The sequence below is a fragment of the Polistes canadensis genome, unplaced genomic scaffold (genome assembly GCF_001313835.1).
Source record: "Polistes canadensis isolate GaletaPanama2010 unplaced genomic scaffold, ASM131383v1 scaffold_95, whole genome shotgun sequence".
NCBI lineage: Eukaryota > Metazoa > Arthropoda > Insecta > Hymenoptera > Vespidae > Polistes > Polistes canadensis.
In genome coordinates, this window is record NW_014569642.1 from 105789 (window position 1) to 121693 (window position 15905).

General features: G+C 33.5%; 1 protein-coding gene and 1 non-coding gene across 8 annotated transcripts in view; one reads left to right on the forward strand and one right to left on the reverse strand.

Annotated features, from left to right (window-relative positions):
• LOC106787181 (neurexin-3-like) overlaps positions 1 to 15905 on the forward strand; it is a 132215-nt gene that overhangs the window by 63154 nt on the left and 53156 nt on the right. For all 7 annotated transcript variants that reach the window (XM_014749318.1, XM_014749320.1, XM_014749321.1 and 4 more), the window contains 5 exons: positions 1065 to 1172; positions 2946 to 3138; positions 5929 to 6120; positions 7036 to 7182; positions 7522 to 7739. In XM_014749318.1, the coding sequence (XP_014604804.1) occupies positions 1065 to 1172; positions 2946 to 3138; positions 5929 to 6120; positions 7036 to 7182; positions 7522 to 7739 (858 nt within the window). The remainder of the gene's footprint in view (positions 1 to 1064; positions 1173 to 2945; positions 3139 to 5928; positions 6121 to 7035; positions 7183 to 7521; positions 7740 to 15905) is intronic.
• On the reverse strand, positions 6649 to 6730 carry Trnas-cga. The gene has a single exon. It is a non-coding gene; the product is annotated as a tRNA-Ser (tRNA).

Below are 15905 nucleotides of genomic sequence, written 5' to 3' on the forward strand. Positions count from 1 at the left end.
ATACGAGAGCTTGAGAGATATATACTGAAGATAGAAATGAAACGGGAGCATATTAAGTGTGCGTTTTAAACGAGCAACGTATCTACTTGCTATATACGTATCTAGGTATATACATTATATACATATATACACACACATTTTAAAGAAACCGTGATTAAACCGCTCGCGAGTTTTGCGAGCCCCAACGAAAAGTTATTTACTACGTGTACATTCCCTAAAGAAAAAAAAAATTATAGATATGAAAAAAGACGTATAAATATATGAACATACGTCATTTATTACTTATATAGTCATATTTTTTATTACAATTGGTTTTCGAGAATTGTATCTTTTGTTGAATTTTTACAAAGGGAAATAATTTCTACTAATATCAAATTATATATAGTCATTTCTGGACGACTGTACCTTTCTCCTATTTCAAAAAATGTATCACTTCTAGTAATATTTAATTACAATAATTTCTCTATAATTTTAACTTTTGTTTAATTTTATAAAAATAGAGATCGTATTAATGTCGAAGATATTTTAAATATACCTTTATATTAAATTGATCTATAACATTTTTTATTCAGAGTATTATATATGTTACGATCAATATATTACTACTTCTTTATATTATCTTTCCGAACATCTCTCTCTCTCTCTCTCTCCATCTCTCGCTCTTCCCCATACAGTCATCTTGTTATACATAAATAGGTCTCTTACATTCGAATTATATATCTATTACTTAGATTTTAAAAGCCATCAAAATGAAATGGTCCCTATCGTCTCTCTCTTATTCCAAGTTTCTTTCTCAAGAATCGATGTTCGCGAATAGTCGACTCGAAAATTCGTTCTTTCGTTATTTCATTCGTTGTACGACTTTCCTCGTAGTATTATTATATACGAATGACGCTAAAGCATCAACAACAGCAGCAGTAACAGCAACAACAGCAGCAACAGCAAAGGAAGACAGTAACAACAAGTAGAAACAGGACAACGATGGAAACAACTACGAAAATGGCAATGATAGCTAAGGTAGCCAAGAGTGACACAGTAAAAACCATTGGTCTCGTTTGTTTCAGGTTCTTCCACCCTGGAAAGCTTCCAAATCCGGAAGTCTATCCTTCAAAATTCGTACGAACGAGCCGAACGGACTAATAATGTATAGTCGTAGCGGAGCACACACAAGAGTACGTATTTTTTTGCTCTTTTTCCATCTCTTTAAACATTTTTTATTCGCATAATTAAACAAAAATTTCATCACGAATAATCCCGTAATATTTTTTCAGTCTATTTTTTGAAGAAGACAATAACTTATATTATCTTAATTCTAGAACATTGAGGCATTGTCTTCATTTCATTGACATTTAAATTACGAATTTTATCGAATTACATCATATTCCATCGATTCGATCAATTTTATTCGCACAATTTGAATTCCATGATATCTTCATTAAGATCGATTCATTCCGAAAGGGATCGATTTAAGATCCGTGTTAATTAATAATGTTAGTACCCACCTTGACGAGCACTGAAAGCCTTTTTAAAATATCTGACCCTTTTTTTAACGCCTTTAACATAATATTTGATTTTAAAAACTATTTCTTAATCGTTATGTTTATTTTTTTTTTATAAATCTTTGTAAAAAACGAAAGAGAATAGAACAAACATAGCGTGAAATCGATGAATTGTGTGTCGTGGCGAATGAGTGCAGCGACCGAATTTGTCCTGATTCATAATCGATTCTCTAAAGTTTTATAGCCGGCATCAATAAAATCTCATGTTGGCATCGGACAAACGAGCAAACGAATTCATCGTTCGAGAGGAAAAGGACATGTAGGTGTCTGGAAAGCTTGAAATTTATGCATCGGTTATTAAATTACCTCTAGGCTTGACCTTTAAATTATAGACCACGGAAATGCGTTTTCAAACTATACCGCAAATCGAAGTTTGCTAGTATTTTGACAAGAAACGTGTGATACCGAAAATACCAATTGTACGGGATAAACTATAATCATTCACTTCCTCATTGACTGGCGTAATAGCTAATTGGCTGGATCATTTGCTGTTCTTTTATTTGTATTTATTTCTTCTTGTTAGTGATTTGTAAAATTGCTTTTAAACAAAACTAGAACTGCTATTTTTATGGTTCAATATTTCTAAATTAAACAATGATAATAAAAATAATAATATGCATTTTCGTCAACGAACTTATGAACGATGCAAATTTTTCCAACCTTTCCGAATCTTTTTCAATTCGTTATTTTGTTACGAAAAAAAAGTTTTGACGAAATTTTTATGCTATATTTTTTTTACCTGCACTTTGAACTTTTTTCTTTAACCATTTATATCGGACGAAGCTTTCAGTTGACCTAACTTAAGAGACTTTAATATATTTAAATAAATGTAATAATTGAATACAGTAAAGTAAAGATTATTAAAGATTCTATGTACGTGTGGTAAAGTTTAAAAGAGGTGATGGCAGTGGCCACTCACCCGTCATAACTTTAAACTAGCATCTTTTCTTTAACCTACTTTCGGAAACAGTAAGCACTCATTTACAAAGTCTGCCAGTAAATCTTGACTTTATTGCTACATATTAAAGTGATTTATTTTTCATAAGAATTATTCTCCGGAGGACATTACTCCGTGAGATGTTAATAATTTTGCTTTTTAGAGAGATCATTCCTCATCCTTGAGCTCTTTATCCTTACCTTTTTAAATTAACTATAATTTTACTTCATTTATTATAACAAGCAAAAAAGAATACAAAAATAAAACGATTTTGGGGTGGGAAAAGGTATAATTGTGTATTCTTCTGCTATTGCAAATTACATGAAAAAATAGTACAAATATTAATTCATTTTAAACAAAAATGTGTGTGACCGTGTATAACGAAATAAAATAAAAGCTAGAACAAAAATGAGTAAAAATAATGAAGTGAATCTTTCTTTCTCTTCCAGGAGGATTTGTTTGCATTCGAGATCTTAGGTGGGCACCTTTACCTCCATATCGATCTTGGAAGCGGATCTGTAAAAGTGAGAGCATCGAAGCAACGAGTTGACGATGGTGTTTGGCACGACGTGGCCTTACGACGAGTCGACAGAGATGGTCGTGTCATCGTTGACGACTCTACTGTTGAGTTTCATACTCCAGGTGACGTTTCATCTTTTTTTATTCTTCTCTGGTTTACACCAATAACGTCAACACACGTTTATACGAACAATTTACGGGTCATAGCGATTAATTGAAGTGCCGACAGAATCAAAGTTTTCTATCGAATGGAAAAGAATATGGAACATACATATTAGATCTTAGAAAAGCTAGAAAAAAATGAAGAATACAATTTTCGTGGTAACTTATTGTTAATTCGTTAAAATACGGTACGCAAAATAATCCGGAAATCCAGATTCATAAGCAAGCTATCCCAAAGGATTTTGTTATGCTCTAAACAAAAAATCTTTGATATCTCATTAGAGGATCTGGCAAGTCGCATGTTCGACCCCCATGTTTGATACGAATCATAAATCAATTGTTCTCAGTGTCCTATCGTATGCGTGTTGTTTTATCGTTAAAGCATATCCCAACATGTTCCTGGTAATATTCGTTTCTTTGACCATAACAGAACAGGGAATGAAGAACGGAAAGAAATAAAGAAAGATTGAAAAAAAGAAAGGAAGAAAGGAAGACAGACAGACAGACAGACGGAGAGACAAGAGAGAACGTAGAAGGGCAAAAGAGGCACTCGTAATTCAGAGTTACACGCTTGAGTACACTTATCTGCTGGAGCAACTAGCCAGCCGCTCGACTCGGCCAGACAGTAGCCAACTCTGAAAAATGACTCTACGTTACTAGAGTTTCTACCTGGCTCGAGGAACACGCGAATCGATTTTTTCCTACACTCTTAAAAATACGAAAAACCCGCTGTCGACTATCCGCGAATTCTTTACTTCCATTAACAATAAGTTCTATTCTTTTGGATATTCTTCTTTTGTTTTTTATTATTTTTGTTTTTATTCTTCTGAGTAATTTTAATATTTGAGCATACATTATGCATTATTAGGTATCCCGAAAAAAGCTAAAGTAAATTTTATTAAGATATATTTAAATGGAAATATTTTATGCTTATTAATCGGTACGAGCTTTTCGAACAACCTTATAGAAAATAATATATTCTTGTCGGTTACCCGAAAAGTTTATGTCTTTCAAAAACGATACTATTATATTTACCAATCGGTTCCAACTTTTCGAGCAAGCTTATGTATACACGTATACATATACAGAAGTTGGCTAATAAAGAGACAGGAAGGAATAAGACACGGTCGAACGGTTTGGTCTGTGTCAGGAAGGGAAACAAATGCCGGTTAATAATTTTCCAAACTCGAGAGGTTGGGAGAGGAACGAGGACGCGAAGTACATTTCGCGGACTTTCCACGGCTTTATTAAACCTATAAATAAACAGGAAGTTTGGAGTTTCCGCCGGTAGGAGGTCCTTCATCGTAGCTCAGCACTACTCTACGCCTCGAATAATACCTACCGCTCGAACTTTAGCAAGAAGGAATATCGGGTTGTTCAGCACTCTCCATCTCTTCCTCCTCCTCCTCCTCATCCTCCTCCTCATACTTCTACTTATACCAGTCTCTCGACCTACCACTTCACATCTTACTCCATATTCCTTGAAGTCCTCCTTCAGGATCGCCAAGATGTCTCTCCTACTCCTTCCTATTCCATCGGCATCGTTGAAAGTCGGACTTTCAGTGTAAACGTTGAGTCTCATCGTATGTAACCTTCTCCTCCTTAGATATATCACCTCGTATAAAGGAACTTTCGTGACTTTCCAAGACTTCCGGTTATGTCTTTCATTCGTCAAGCTCGCGTTTCTACGAATAATACCTAGTACATACATACATAGCACGTAAGCGCGACCCAAACCAACTTGAGAAAGTCGATGAGTCTTCCAAGTAAAACAGCACCTACCCTCTGCTTGGCACGAATCGGCCGACCGAGCTAACATCGATCGATGACTTTCCATCTCGATGTTAAACCACCCTGCTCTCCCCACCCCAACTCAGAAAAAAACATTTATTATTCTACTATTCATTCTTTCTTCGATACCGTAAACCACCACCGAGTGTAATCCAAGTTCTACTTGGATTCAAAAAGAACCGTTTGGCTAGATTTTTAATTACGTTTTGCACGTCAAGCGTGATGCTTGCAGGAACCCGTCCCCGCGTTCTTTTATTTTTCTATTTCTTTTTCCTCTTCCGTTTACTTTGACAAAATAAAAAAAAGAAAATAAGAATAAAGTAAAAATAAAATAAAACAAATTTCAAACAAGACCTTGTTTATTCGAAACTTGTATTTCTCCTAGTAAAGAGGACTTTAAGTGAATCGACTTTACCTCTCGAATTTTTCGTTTAATTTGATGAGCAAACGGCAGCACGAGCTTGCCTACTTGATTTGTCTCCTAGTTTTGAAATAAACGAGCAACAAGCTCGTCTACCGAAAATTCTCTCAACCTGTATATACACAAATGCCTTTTCGTTCCACATCGAAAACGTCGTCGATCGTCCTAGTCCGAGGACGCTTTCAAAATTAAACGAGCGATAAATTGTTGGAAAAAGTTAGCTCGAAAATATTCTCTACTTCTACGTGCAATCTGGTGATTTAGTTCTATTTCTTCTTTTTTTCTTTCTACGGCGAATCCATCCATAAGTGCCGCTCAACGAACAAATTTCGTCCAATTTTTTCGAGCGCGAACGCTTCCTTTTCCTCTTTTCATTCACACTCCTTATTCCACACTCTTTGCTTTATTTTTTTCTTTATCCTTCGCGAAATTCTTCCTCCAACCAGATTCTTCGAGAGAACATATTCAAGAACGATTAAACATTCCTATGAATTTGTTTGCAATCGATCGATTCTCAAGTGTACAATTCTTTCGCTCAGGTGATACCACCCAACTCGATTTAGACGGATTACTTTACATCGGTGGAGTTGGTGCACCCTTCGCACCATTGACCGTTCCACCTGTTTTATGGACTGGTACTTTGCGACAGGGCTACGTTGGTTGCATGAGGGATCTCGTTATCAATAGCCATCCTGTTGATATCGCTGGATACGCGCAACAACAAGATTCAGGTGAGTACTCAAATTATTTTTTTTCCTAATTTAATATCACGTTCAAATATACATACATTTTTTGTATTGATGAATGTAACAACTAAAATATTCATTTCCAAAGTTTTCATTCGATCATATTTATACAGTTGGCCAACCGTTCTCACTGTTATCTTTTAACACTTTACTTAACTAATTGTACAGTTCATTTAAAAAAAAATAGTTGTAAGCATATGAAGAGTACAGAAACAAGAATAAAAATTTCAATCACAATTTAAAAAATTTGTTAAGTATGGCAACTTTTGTTGTTTAAAAAATGTATATAAATAATTATAAACGCTCACTTATGAAATACATTTAATATTCCAAATAGATTCAAAACTGGAAACATAATATATCAGGTTGCAACATAGCGACCACCATACTGTATTATCGCATTAAGTTATTATTTGAGATTAAAAAAATGTGAAACAAATAACTTTCTAAACATTTTCGTCTGGAACATTAAAGTCCATGTTTATAAAGAAAAAAAATGAGAAAAAAAACCTCCGCTGCGGACAGGATTCGAACCTGTGCGGGCATAGCCCATCAGATTTCGAGTCTGACTCCTTAACCACTCGGACACCGCAGCTTGCGATTGTTCGTTACTCACTAAACTTTCCTATCTTGCATTTTACTTTAACTTTTTTTTTTCTTCTACTTTTCATACTTTTTTGAAGTAAAACAAAACATTCCTTTTTTTTTTATCTTTCGAACGGCCATTTTGTTCGAGTGGTACTCGTCACAATTAAATTCAACAAGGAGATAGGAGGTATTCTCTGACTTGGATAGCTACTAACCATCCCMCCTCTCTCTCTCTCTCTCTCTTTCTCTTTTCCTTTGTGAAGTTGCATTTGTATAGATTGTTCAACGAGTAATTTGACGACGATTTGTTAGGTGCCGTGAGGCCAGCTTGTCACACTCAACAATCCCTTCACTGTTCCTCGCAACCCTGTATGCATGGTGGATATTGTCTCGAGGGTTGGAACAGATTCCATTGCGATTGTACCGGAACGCCGTTTACCGGTCCCACTTGTGGAAAGGGTGAGTTCTCTTTTATATTCCTTCGTTAGTGAAATTTTTCATTTGTAGAATTTATAGCTCGGATCTCCTAGTTTAGTAACGAACTGGTTTGACACACACACACACACACATACGCATACGTATAATAAAAGAGCAAAAAAATGGTTTAATATTATTATCGTTTAACGAGAGAATGGTAATTCCTAAAATAACGAATATTTTTGTTTCACACAGGTGTGCTTTTTCGGATAAGAAAATTCTAATTAATTTTATCTCCGATGTTTTTTTTTCATTTGATGGTTTATTTTATTCATTATCTTTTCTTATTAATTGTATCGTTATTTTTAATATTTTTGCCAGACGCATCGACGTTGCATTTGAACGGGACTCAGCAGATGACCGCACTGATGCCGGACGATTCGAGAACGCAAGCGGAAGAAGTTATCGTGCGTTTCAAAACGACCAGGCCACGTGGTCTTGTGATAGCAACGAGCTTGGAAAACAGCAGTGATCGTTTACAAATTTATCTTGAGGAAGGCAAAGCAAAGATGCTCATTCACATAGATGACAAGGAAAAGGTGAGTTTACGAAAGTCTTCTTACAATTAGACAATAGTTTTACAATTTACTTAAGTGTTATAAATGCAGATTTTTGATGTGTATGGATCTGTTTGTTGTTTCAAATGAATGAGATAAGACTAATTGAATGTCTTATCGACGAAGCCAGAACAAGTGAACAATGACGGCAATTTTAAATTTTAAATCTTACTTTTTTCGAGTCATCAAAGCGTCCTTTCTTATCCTTCTTTGTATTTAATTAAAATGTTATTTATTTATGAATTTATAAATCTCTTATAATACTTTCTATTTATAATTATATACGAACATAAAATTAATAGAGAAAATAACTTGACCGAAGAAAGTATTCGTCTAATATAATGCAGTATTCAGTAGTACGAGTCAGTCATTTTTGAGTACTAAAGGTCCATATATAATCAAAAATTAATTCATTCCATTACATCACATAATTCAATCATATATAAATACACGAATAAACCATATCAATTTATTATTTATTGTAAATCAAATAAATTGAACGATAAATAATAATAGAAAATTTGTCTTAAGTGCAATAATATAATAATTCATTGTTTCTACGTTTGATACATGTTCACACATACACGTTCTACTCAAATAATTAAATAAATAAATGTACTCGTATGTACAAGTGCATCATCGATAGGATGTTAAAAATTAAAAGACGTTCGATTGAAATAAAAAATTAAAAGGCTTGATAAGATTTAATTGTTATAAAAAAGAAAAAGAGTGTGAGAGAGACAGAGAAAAGGAGAAAAAGAGGAATAAGGGAGAATAAAGAGAAAGGAAGTGGTGGTAACGTTCGAACAAACATTAACTCGATTTCACGAGAACATTTCAGTCTACGTCTCTCTTCATAATTTAGGAAGATCTTCGTTGCTAGTTCTTGGACCGTCCCAAGCAAGCTCGAAGAGTTGAAAGCACTCTTAGCGTTGTTAGAAAAGTGCACCATACTCTTTCTCCTTTGCTTCTTCCTTTCTCTCTCTCTCTCTCTTTCTCTCTATTTCTAAAGAAGGAAAAGAAGTAGGTGGCCACAGCGCTCGGACGTTAACTTAATACATCAAAGGAGCAAAGTTCTAGTCAGTAAATGGATCTTAGGGGTCCTTCTCTAGCTTGAATCTTCTTCACCAAAAGCGATATTCTTTCTGGCAGTAATGTCGAACGGACAAAGATTAACGACAACGTGCTTATGTAAATAGGATTACATTTTCATTCTCGTTGACAATCGCTCATCATACAACCACTCGGTTCTTCTCTCTCTCTCTCTATCTTTCTTTGCGTTTTTTTCTTTTCTAAATTATTATTAAATTTCTTAAATACAGACATTTTAAATTTTGATCATGCTCAACGCTTCCGATATTATTTTCCAATATTTAATTTATCGAATTTTCGAATAAAATTAATATCGCGAAACCTTGAAAAAATACACTGTTAAAATAAAAATAAGAAAAGGATGAAAGAACGTATTAAAGTTCGTAATAAAGGAACGTTCGTTATCGATCTTGGCAAATATAGCAAAAGACTTAATGTTAGGATAAAATTTTCAACGAGTAATTAAGTGGTCGAGATGCGCGCTAATGCATCTCTACAGACCAAATATTCTCTCTCTCTCTCTCTCTCTCTCTCTCTCTTACTATTAATTACTTGAAAATCACAAGATTCACAATGAAATCAGGAGGAAATATTTCTAAAAGTAGAATATCCGTACTAGTATAAAATTTGTACTAGTTTTTCAACATTTTCAGATAAATTTTCTTCAATATTTTATTAAAACATTCGATGTTTCTGTCAAATATTTTATATCCTTTTTTTTTACATCTTGATTTCGTAGGAATGAATATCTAATCTTATCGGTCAAAATAGAACATTACGATGCGCGCGCATCGTAAATACCGACTAACTTCATCCTGTCAATTTCGTGTCGCTGTGCGCGCGCATCGTAAGAATTCACTCTCATGATTTTTTCTCTAACACGGCAAAAGAAGTATAACTTCAATAACAATTTAAAGAAAATAAATTGTGTTTTTTATTTAATTCAAATCTTGCGTTAATTTGGGGCACCCTTTATATGTTTTATATTAATCTTATCAAGTGCATTAATATTCCTTTAACCCCATAGTCGTCTATGGTGGAGACTCAAAGTTACCACTGGAAGTTTCATCCGGTGACTTCGCAAAGCCACTCGCACGCCTTTGTAGATTAGTTACACCTGATATTTACTCGAACCTATCTCTATCCTACGTATATACCGAGTGAGTCATTTATACCAAACTACCCAAATAACTCGATTGCTATTTGCAATAGAGAAAAATGTTAAACAAAATATACTTGGTTTTGAAACTTCCAAAATCCCATGTTACATAAGTGTGACGTATTTTTTATATTACACATTACGTTTTATTGTCTATTTTGATATTTTATCTAAACAATAAATTAATAAAAACATTAATAAGTACACTTATGCTAACCTCGAAACAAAATGAATTTAGTTCAATATATTGTTATTTAAACCACCAATAGCAATCGAATTATTTGGGTAAGCTGTTTTCAATGACTCACCCAGTATATTTGAATGTATATATGTAAGTATGTACTTACAAGGTAGAACGTACAAGAACACTCGTTTGACTCGGTGCTTTCACTACGACAACAACCGCGAGCTTGAGCCCTGCTGCAAATAACGGATCAGAAACAGATGGCGTTGTTTGATGCAAAACACATGGGTTCTACCCTTTCTCAACACCCCTCACCCTCTTTCCCCATCTCACTTTAGCCTATTCTGTGAATCGTTGCTAATGCTATTTGTATTCGAGGTTTGCACTTAAAAGCTAAAAATCCTCTTTTAATTTTTCTTTTCTTTCCTTTTTTTTTGTATCCTCTAAGTAATTATTTAAATCCTGCGGTAAATTTATTATTATTTTTTCCTTTTACTTTTGGTTTTCACGTATATGTATGTGTGTGCGTGTGTGTTTGTATTTGTTTATGTGTATGTGTACTATAATATTCTTTTGAAATATGAAAAAGAAAGAAAGAAAGAGATAAAAAAGAAGATATGAAAGATTAAAGCGAATGAAAAATGAATCAACGGTACTTTGTGCGTGGGGCGTCGGCTTTACTGTTTTTTTTGCTTTACTCTTTTTTTTCTTTAGCGATAGAAACGACCGATAGGTATGCGTAATTCACTCGTTAACCCGTTGATGCTCACTTTGAAATCGGTGATGGACGAAAAAAAACTTGTTTTTTTATTTATTTATTTATAATAAACTGACTGGACCAGGGCCCACCGTCCAATCTCCTCACGAATGACCATATAAATATTTGGCATGGAGATACTCGTCCCACAATATTTAATTACAAAACCAATGATTTCATTTCCTAGTAAATATAAATAAAAATAAGATAATCGTCATTATTATTACAATAAACGAATATCAAATAAAATTATGAACAAATCATGAAATATTCCGTTCATTGACGATTCAAAGTTAGAATGTGGATTATCAATAACACGTGAAGTAAGTAAGTATGTAATACCGTTCATTAAAGTTGAAAATCTTTCAGATGTTGAACATTGAAAGACGACGTGTAAGAGAAGATCAAACATGAATCTATTGAAGTACTTACTCGAAAACCATCTAACTATATACACATACATATATAGATAGGGAAAGGTTCTAATGTAAGTTATTATTAGAGGGAACATAGAACTTGAGAAAGTATTGAGTGGTGACCAAATGTCTATGTAATTCGCGATAACATTTCGATCTTATGCAGTATGCCTAACGGGCTCTCGATAATCGTATGAAATAATTGATCCGTTAATGCGCTGCCTTCTACAATTTGCCTGTGGCGAAATGTCCGACTGCTAATCGCTTGCAAACCTGAAAATCGGAAACTCTCTCCCTCTCTCTTTCTTTCCGTCTTTATGATTTCAACAGATACTCATGATTAAGTTAATCGAAACTCAAACGTCACTATTCGCTGAAAAATTACATTTTTCCGATAAACGTTGTTAAAATATCTAACTTATGTTAATGCAATAACTGCATACACAAATATATGTCTATACATTTTAGTAATACATTTTACACTTTGGCAATTAGTTTTCTAGTGTTATATATATATATATATATTATGTAGCGTAGGAGGGTATATATGTGCATATCTATAAAATAAAAAAGAAAAAGAAAATAAAACAAAGCGAGTCTCCACGCTAGCTTCGATTACTATCGTGAATAAAAGCGTGGAAAGGTGAAGGGGATGGAACACATACGAAAAAAATCTGAATGCTCGATGGTACTTGTTTTACAACATGATCCTACGTGTATTCGTTTTTACGTTGTATATGTATTGGTTTGCTGTCGAGTTTTAAAAAGCATACGAGAATCGACGATACTAATTTTCAAATATTGAACAGTTCTGGTAGCCTCTTTTTTTCCTACGAATTTTAATTCGAATGAGAATATGAAGTATTCTTTTTGTTTCTTATTTGGTTATTTAAAATAATAGAAAAAATAACTTGGTAAAATATATATTTTGAAAAATCGCTAATTGTTTGATTTTCTTTTTATTTAAAACACGTTGCCATAATAATTCATATTTATCTGAATATTTTTCAAAAATCTTATATACCTATCCGAGAAAAATCAATAGCATTTTATTTGAAAGAACCAATATAAAAATTTTCTATTAAATAAAAAAAAAATAAATAAATGTGAGTCTTGAAATTAGATAACTCACATAAAAAAAATATCTTAAAAATCCTACACTTCTTGGATACAAATCTGTAATACTTTATTTACGAAAACTCAATATTTAAATACATACAAAAATATATAAGTGTGTACTATGCATGGAGATGACGAGACGATGTTAGAGATGCGAAATAAACGAGGGTGCGATTTTCTATTCCCAGGAGAGAAACGACAATGATATTCAGAAAAGAGGAATCGTAATATCCGCTCGCGCGATAGACTTTCCATGTAATTTCACTCTCAGCTTGAAAAAGAGCGCATACGTTTCTTCTACTCTTGATGGTTGCGATGGTTCGAGGTGAGAGTTGGGGTTGGGGTTGGGGTTAGAATTGAGGGTGTTCGACGGTGGCAAACAGTTTTTTGTGCGACACGTTAGCTATCCAAAAAAGTAGTAGGCTCTTCTTCCACGTCGAAAATCGACACGTTCGAATGAAGTCTAGAAAAATAGGCAGCTCCAACCGGCGATTTTATTTTCCTTTCTCCCTTCTACCAAATTCAATTTATTCAGGATGTAATTCGTGGAACGTTAAAGAGAATCCAAGATGAGAGAGAATAATATATAGATATTACCATTATCTACTCCCGTAGTAATACCTAAGGTACTGGCGATGTTAAACGAAAATTTAACAAAATCGAACTGCTAACCGAATACGGGAATACATATGTATATATGTAGAATGTTCTTCACTCTATAAATCTATAATTGAAATATTATAAATGTGCGAAAGAAACAAACTTGATCGAAATTACTTACGGCAATTGTTCGACTTTCATGAACTATTAATTTCACCGCTTTGTTTAATTATCTGTAAGGATAATTACTTTCGGACAAACTTGTAAGAAGATAAAAGAGAAGAAAGAGAGATAGAAAATATATTTTTATACGAACAATTAATAAGGTCGTATACATAGGTGTGCGAACACCTTTGGGGACAGATATTTAAACTAATTCGAGCTTGATCGATCTGTGCGAATAAAATCAGATTACTTTGTCAGATTGATATTTATTTATAATGAAAATAAATTTTGTCTCTGCATTCGCGTTACGTATCAATCGAAAGATCATCTCTATGGTTAACGAATTAATTATCGTTCGTGTACATCTCGGGAATATCGAACTGTTCAATAGAAAAGGATAGAAACAAGAATTGCTAAATAAATTGTTGAGCAAAGGAAAGAAAGATGTATTCGAGTGATATTTTTTTTGTAGAAAAAAAAATTGAGAGAGATCACTTCGCGTGTAATCTTTAAAAATCAAGCAAAACGTTAGCGTTAACTTTGAGAGCCTAAGACTAACCTTATTTAGGAATCTACCTAATTACCCTAATTAACCCAAGTTTTAGTTGTAGCGACTCAATCTCCATTTTGTATAATTTATTTTTTTCTCAATTTTTATTTTAAATTATTTTTATTTCTATTTTTGTACTTCAAAGGGGATACTTTATTTGAACGGGACTCTGAAGATCATGCTTTCATCCGCTCTTGGGATATCTGTATGAAAATTTAATAATATTCGCATGTTTTTCGGTAGATTATCGAAATGTTCATTTTTATTGAAAATATTCCTTGCATAATAATAATGTTTACATGTTCCTTCTCTTACTCTCTCTTTTTCTACTTTGAATAAAATAACAATAATCTTCTCTTATTTTATATGAACAATAATATTCATATGAAAATTCTTCTTTCCCAGCGCGTAATATATTTCAATTATGAAAACTCTCCAATCGTCGATATTCCATAATCAATCTCATTGGCTGGGAACAGCAACAACAACATCAACATCAACATGATGATCGATTCGGTTGAGAATAGTAAACAGTAGCCGTCGACCAAGCATTCAAAAGAGAGAGAGAGAGAGATAGAGAAGGAGAGTCTCATTTGGTTAAACCCTCATAAATTTGGACAACTCGTCACTATCTGTTTGTTCTTGCAACGGGTGTCCTGCTAACGTCATACTATGGGGTAGACGATGCTCGTGTATCATCCACCGGCTGACGCACGTTTGTCACCTAACGTCAGCTCTACGTCAACGTTATCGAGCATCCTGCAACAATAAGATGGACGTTTTATTGGCCAAACAGAGATTGTTCCTACACTCTAACATCCTTTCCCAAATAATCTTTAAACGATGTTCATTTTTAATCGAATCTTATCTCAATTATTTAAGGAGCTGATACAAAATGGATTAAAAGAATATAACAGAAAGAGAGAAAGAGAGAGAGAGAGAGAAATAGAAGACAAGTTTTAAATTCAATTTTTTGCCCCCACTGTAATCGTATCCATCAATTAATGAAATTCCTCTTTCCCAACTAGTTTCTTTTATTAACGAGGCAAAAAACAGAGTCTCGTAACACCATAAACTCGTTAATTAGGCTAAACGAATTATGTATTAATTTGTGAGAAAAAAATTTAATTGCATTCCTTATAAATAAGTTACTTTATTATTTACGGAGATGCTGTTCTCGCTGTACCTATGATCCAGTAACACTTTGCATATGTCTACTTTTAATTATCCTTACATATGCTATACAAATACTATGAGCAAAAAAAATATTTTCAAGCAAAAGCAAGACCTACACATTTTTATTTTTATATCAAAAATCAACTACATCCATGAAATTAGCAGATTAAAAAGATTCATTAGTTTATTATTATCTTTTCTTTTTTATAAACTCTCGTTTTTTTATTTTCTTCATCATTTTATTTTCATACAAACGAACAATCTAATCGAAAAATTTCATCAGTTAAAATCTGAGCGAAGAATGATCAATAATAATAAAATTTATTATTATTATTATTATCTTCTTCTTCATTATTGATCGAAATATTTGTAGATGTAAATTTTTGTTCGTCAAATTTCTCAACAGATATTTCCTCAGCATTTAAGCAGAGCATGCATCACCGGTGCCAATTCAACACACGTCGAGATGTATATATACACCTTCACACATACATAAACATCCAGATATGTATATACATGCAAGGATAAACTCAGTGAGCGCATGTAAACGACGAATATCGGTAAAAATCAGAGAACGGAAATTAAACGCTCAGCGTTGAGCACGCGATAACGTTGCGACCTCTCTTTAATCCGCCACTGGCTACACCCCCTTCCTCCAACCCCCGACAAATAATGTAAGCGAATGACTACGAGGCAACGAATATTCCGAACGAATAATACCTATAATCGGAGAATCGTGCGAACGTGTAAAGTGGCAAACCGATAAAAGGTCTTGGAAAGTATTTAATGACCTCCTTTTATTCTTTAACGACCGATTAATCACCCTACTTCCTTTTCCTTCTCTCTCTTTTTTCCTTATGTACATTCTTACGTGATCGCGTAACAAGTGTTACAAAGAAAATATATATATATATATGTATATAATTCTAT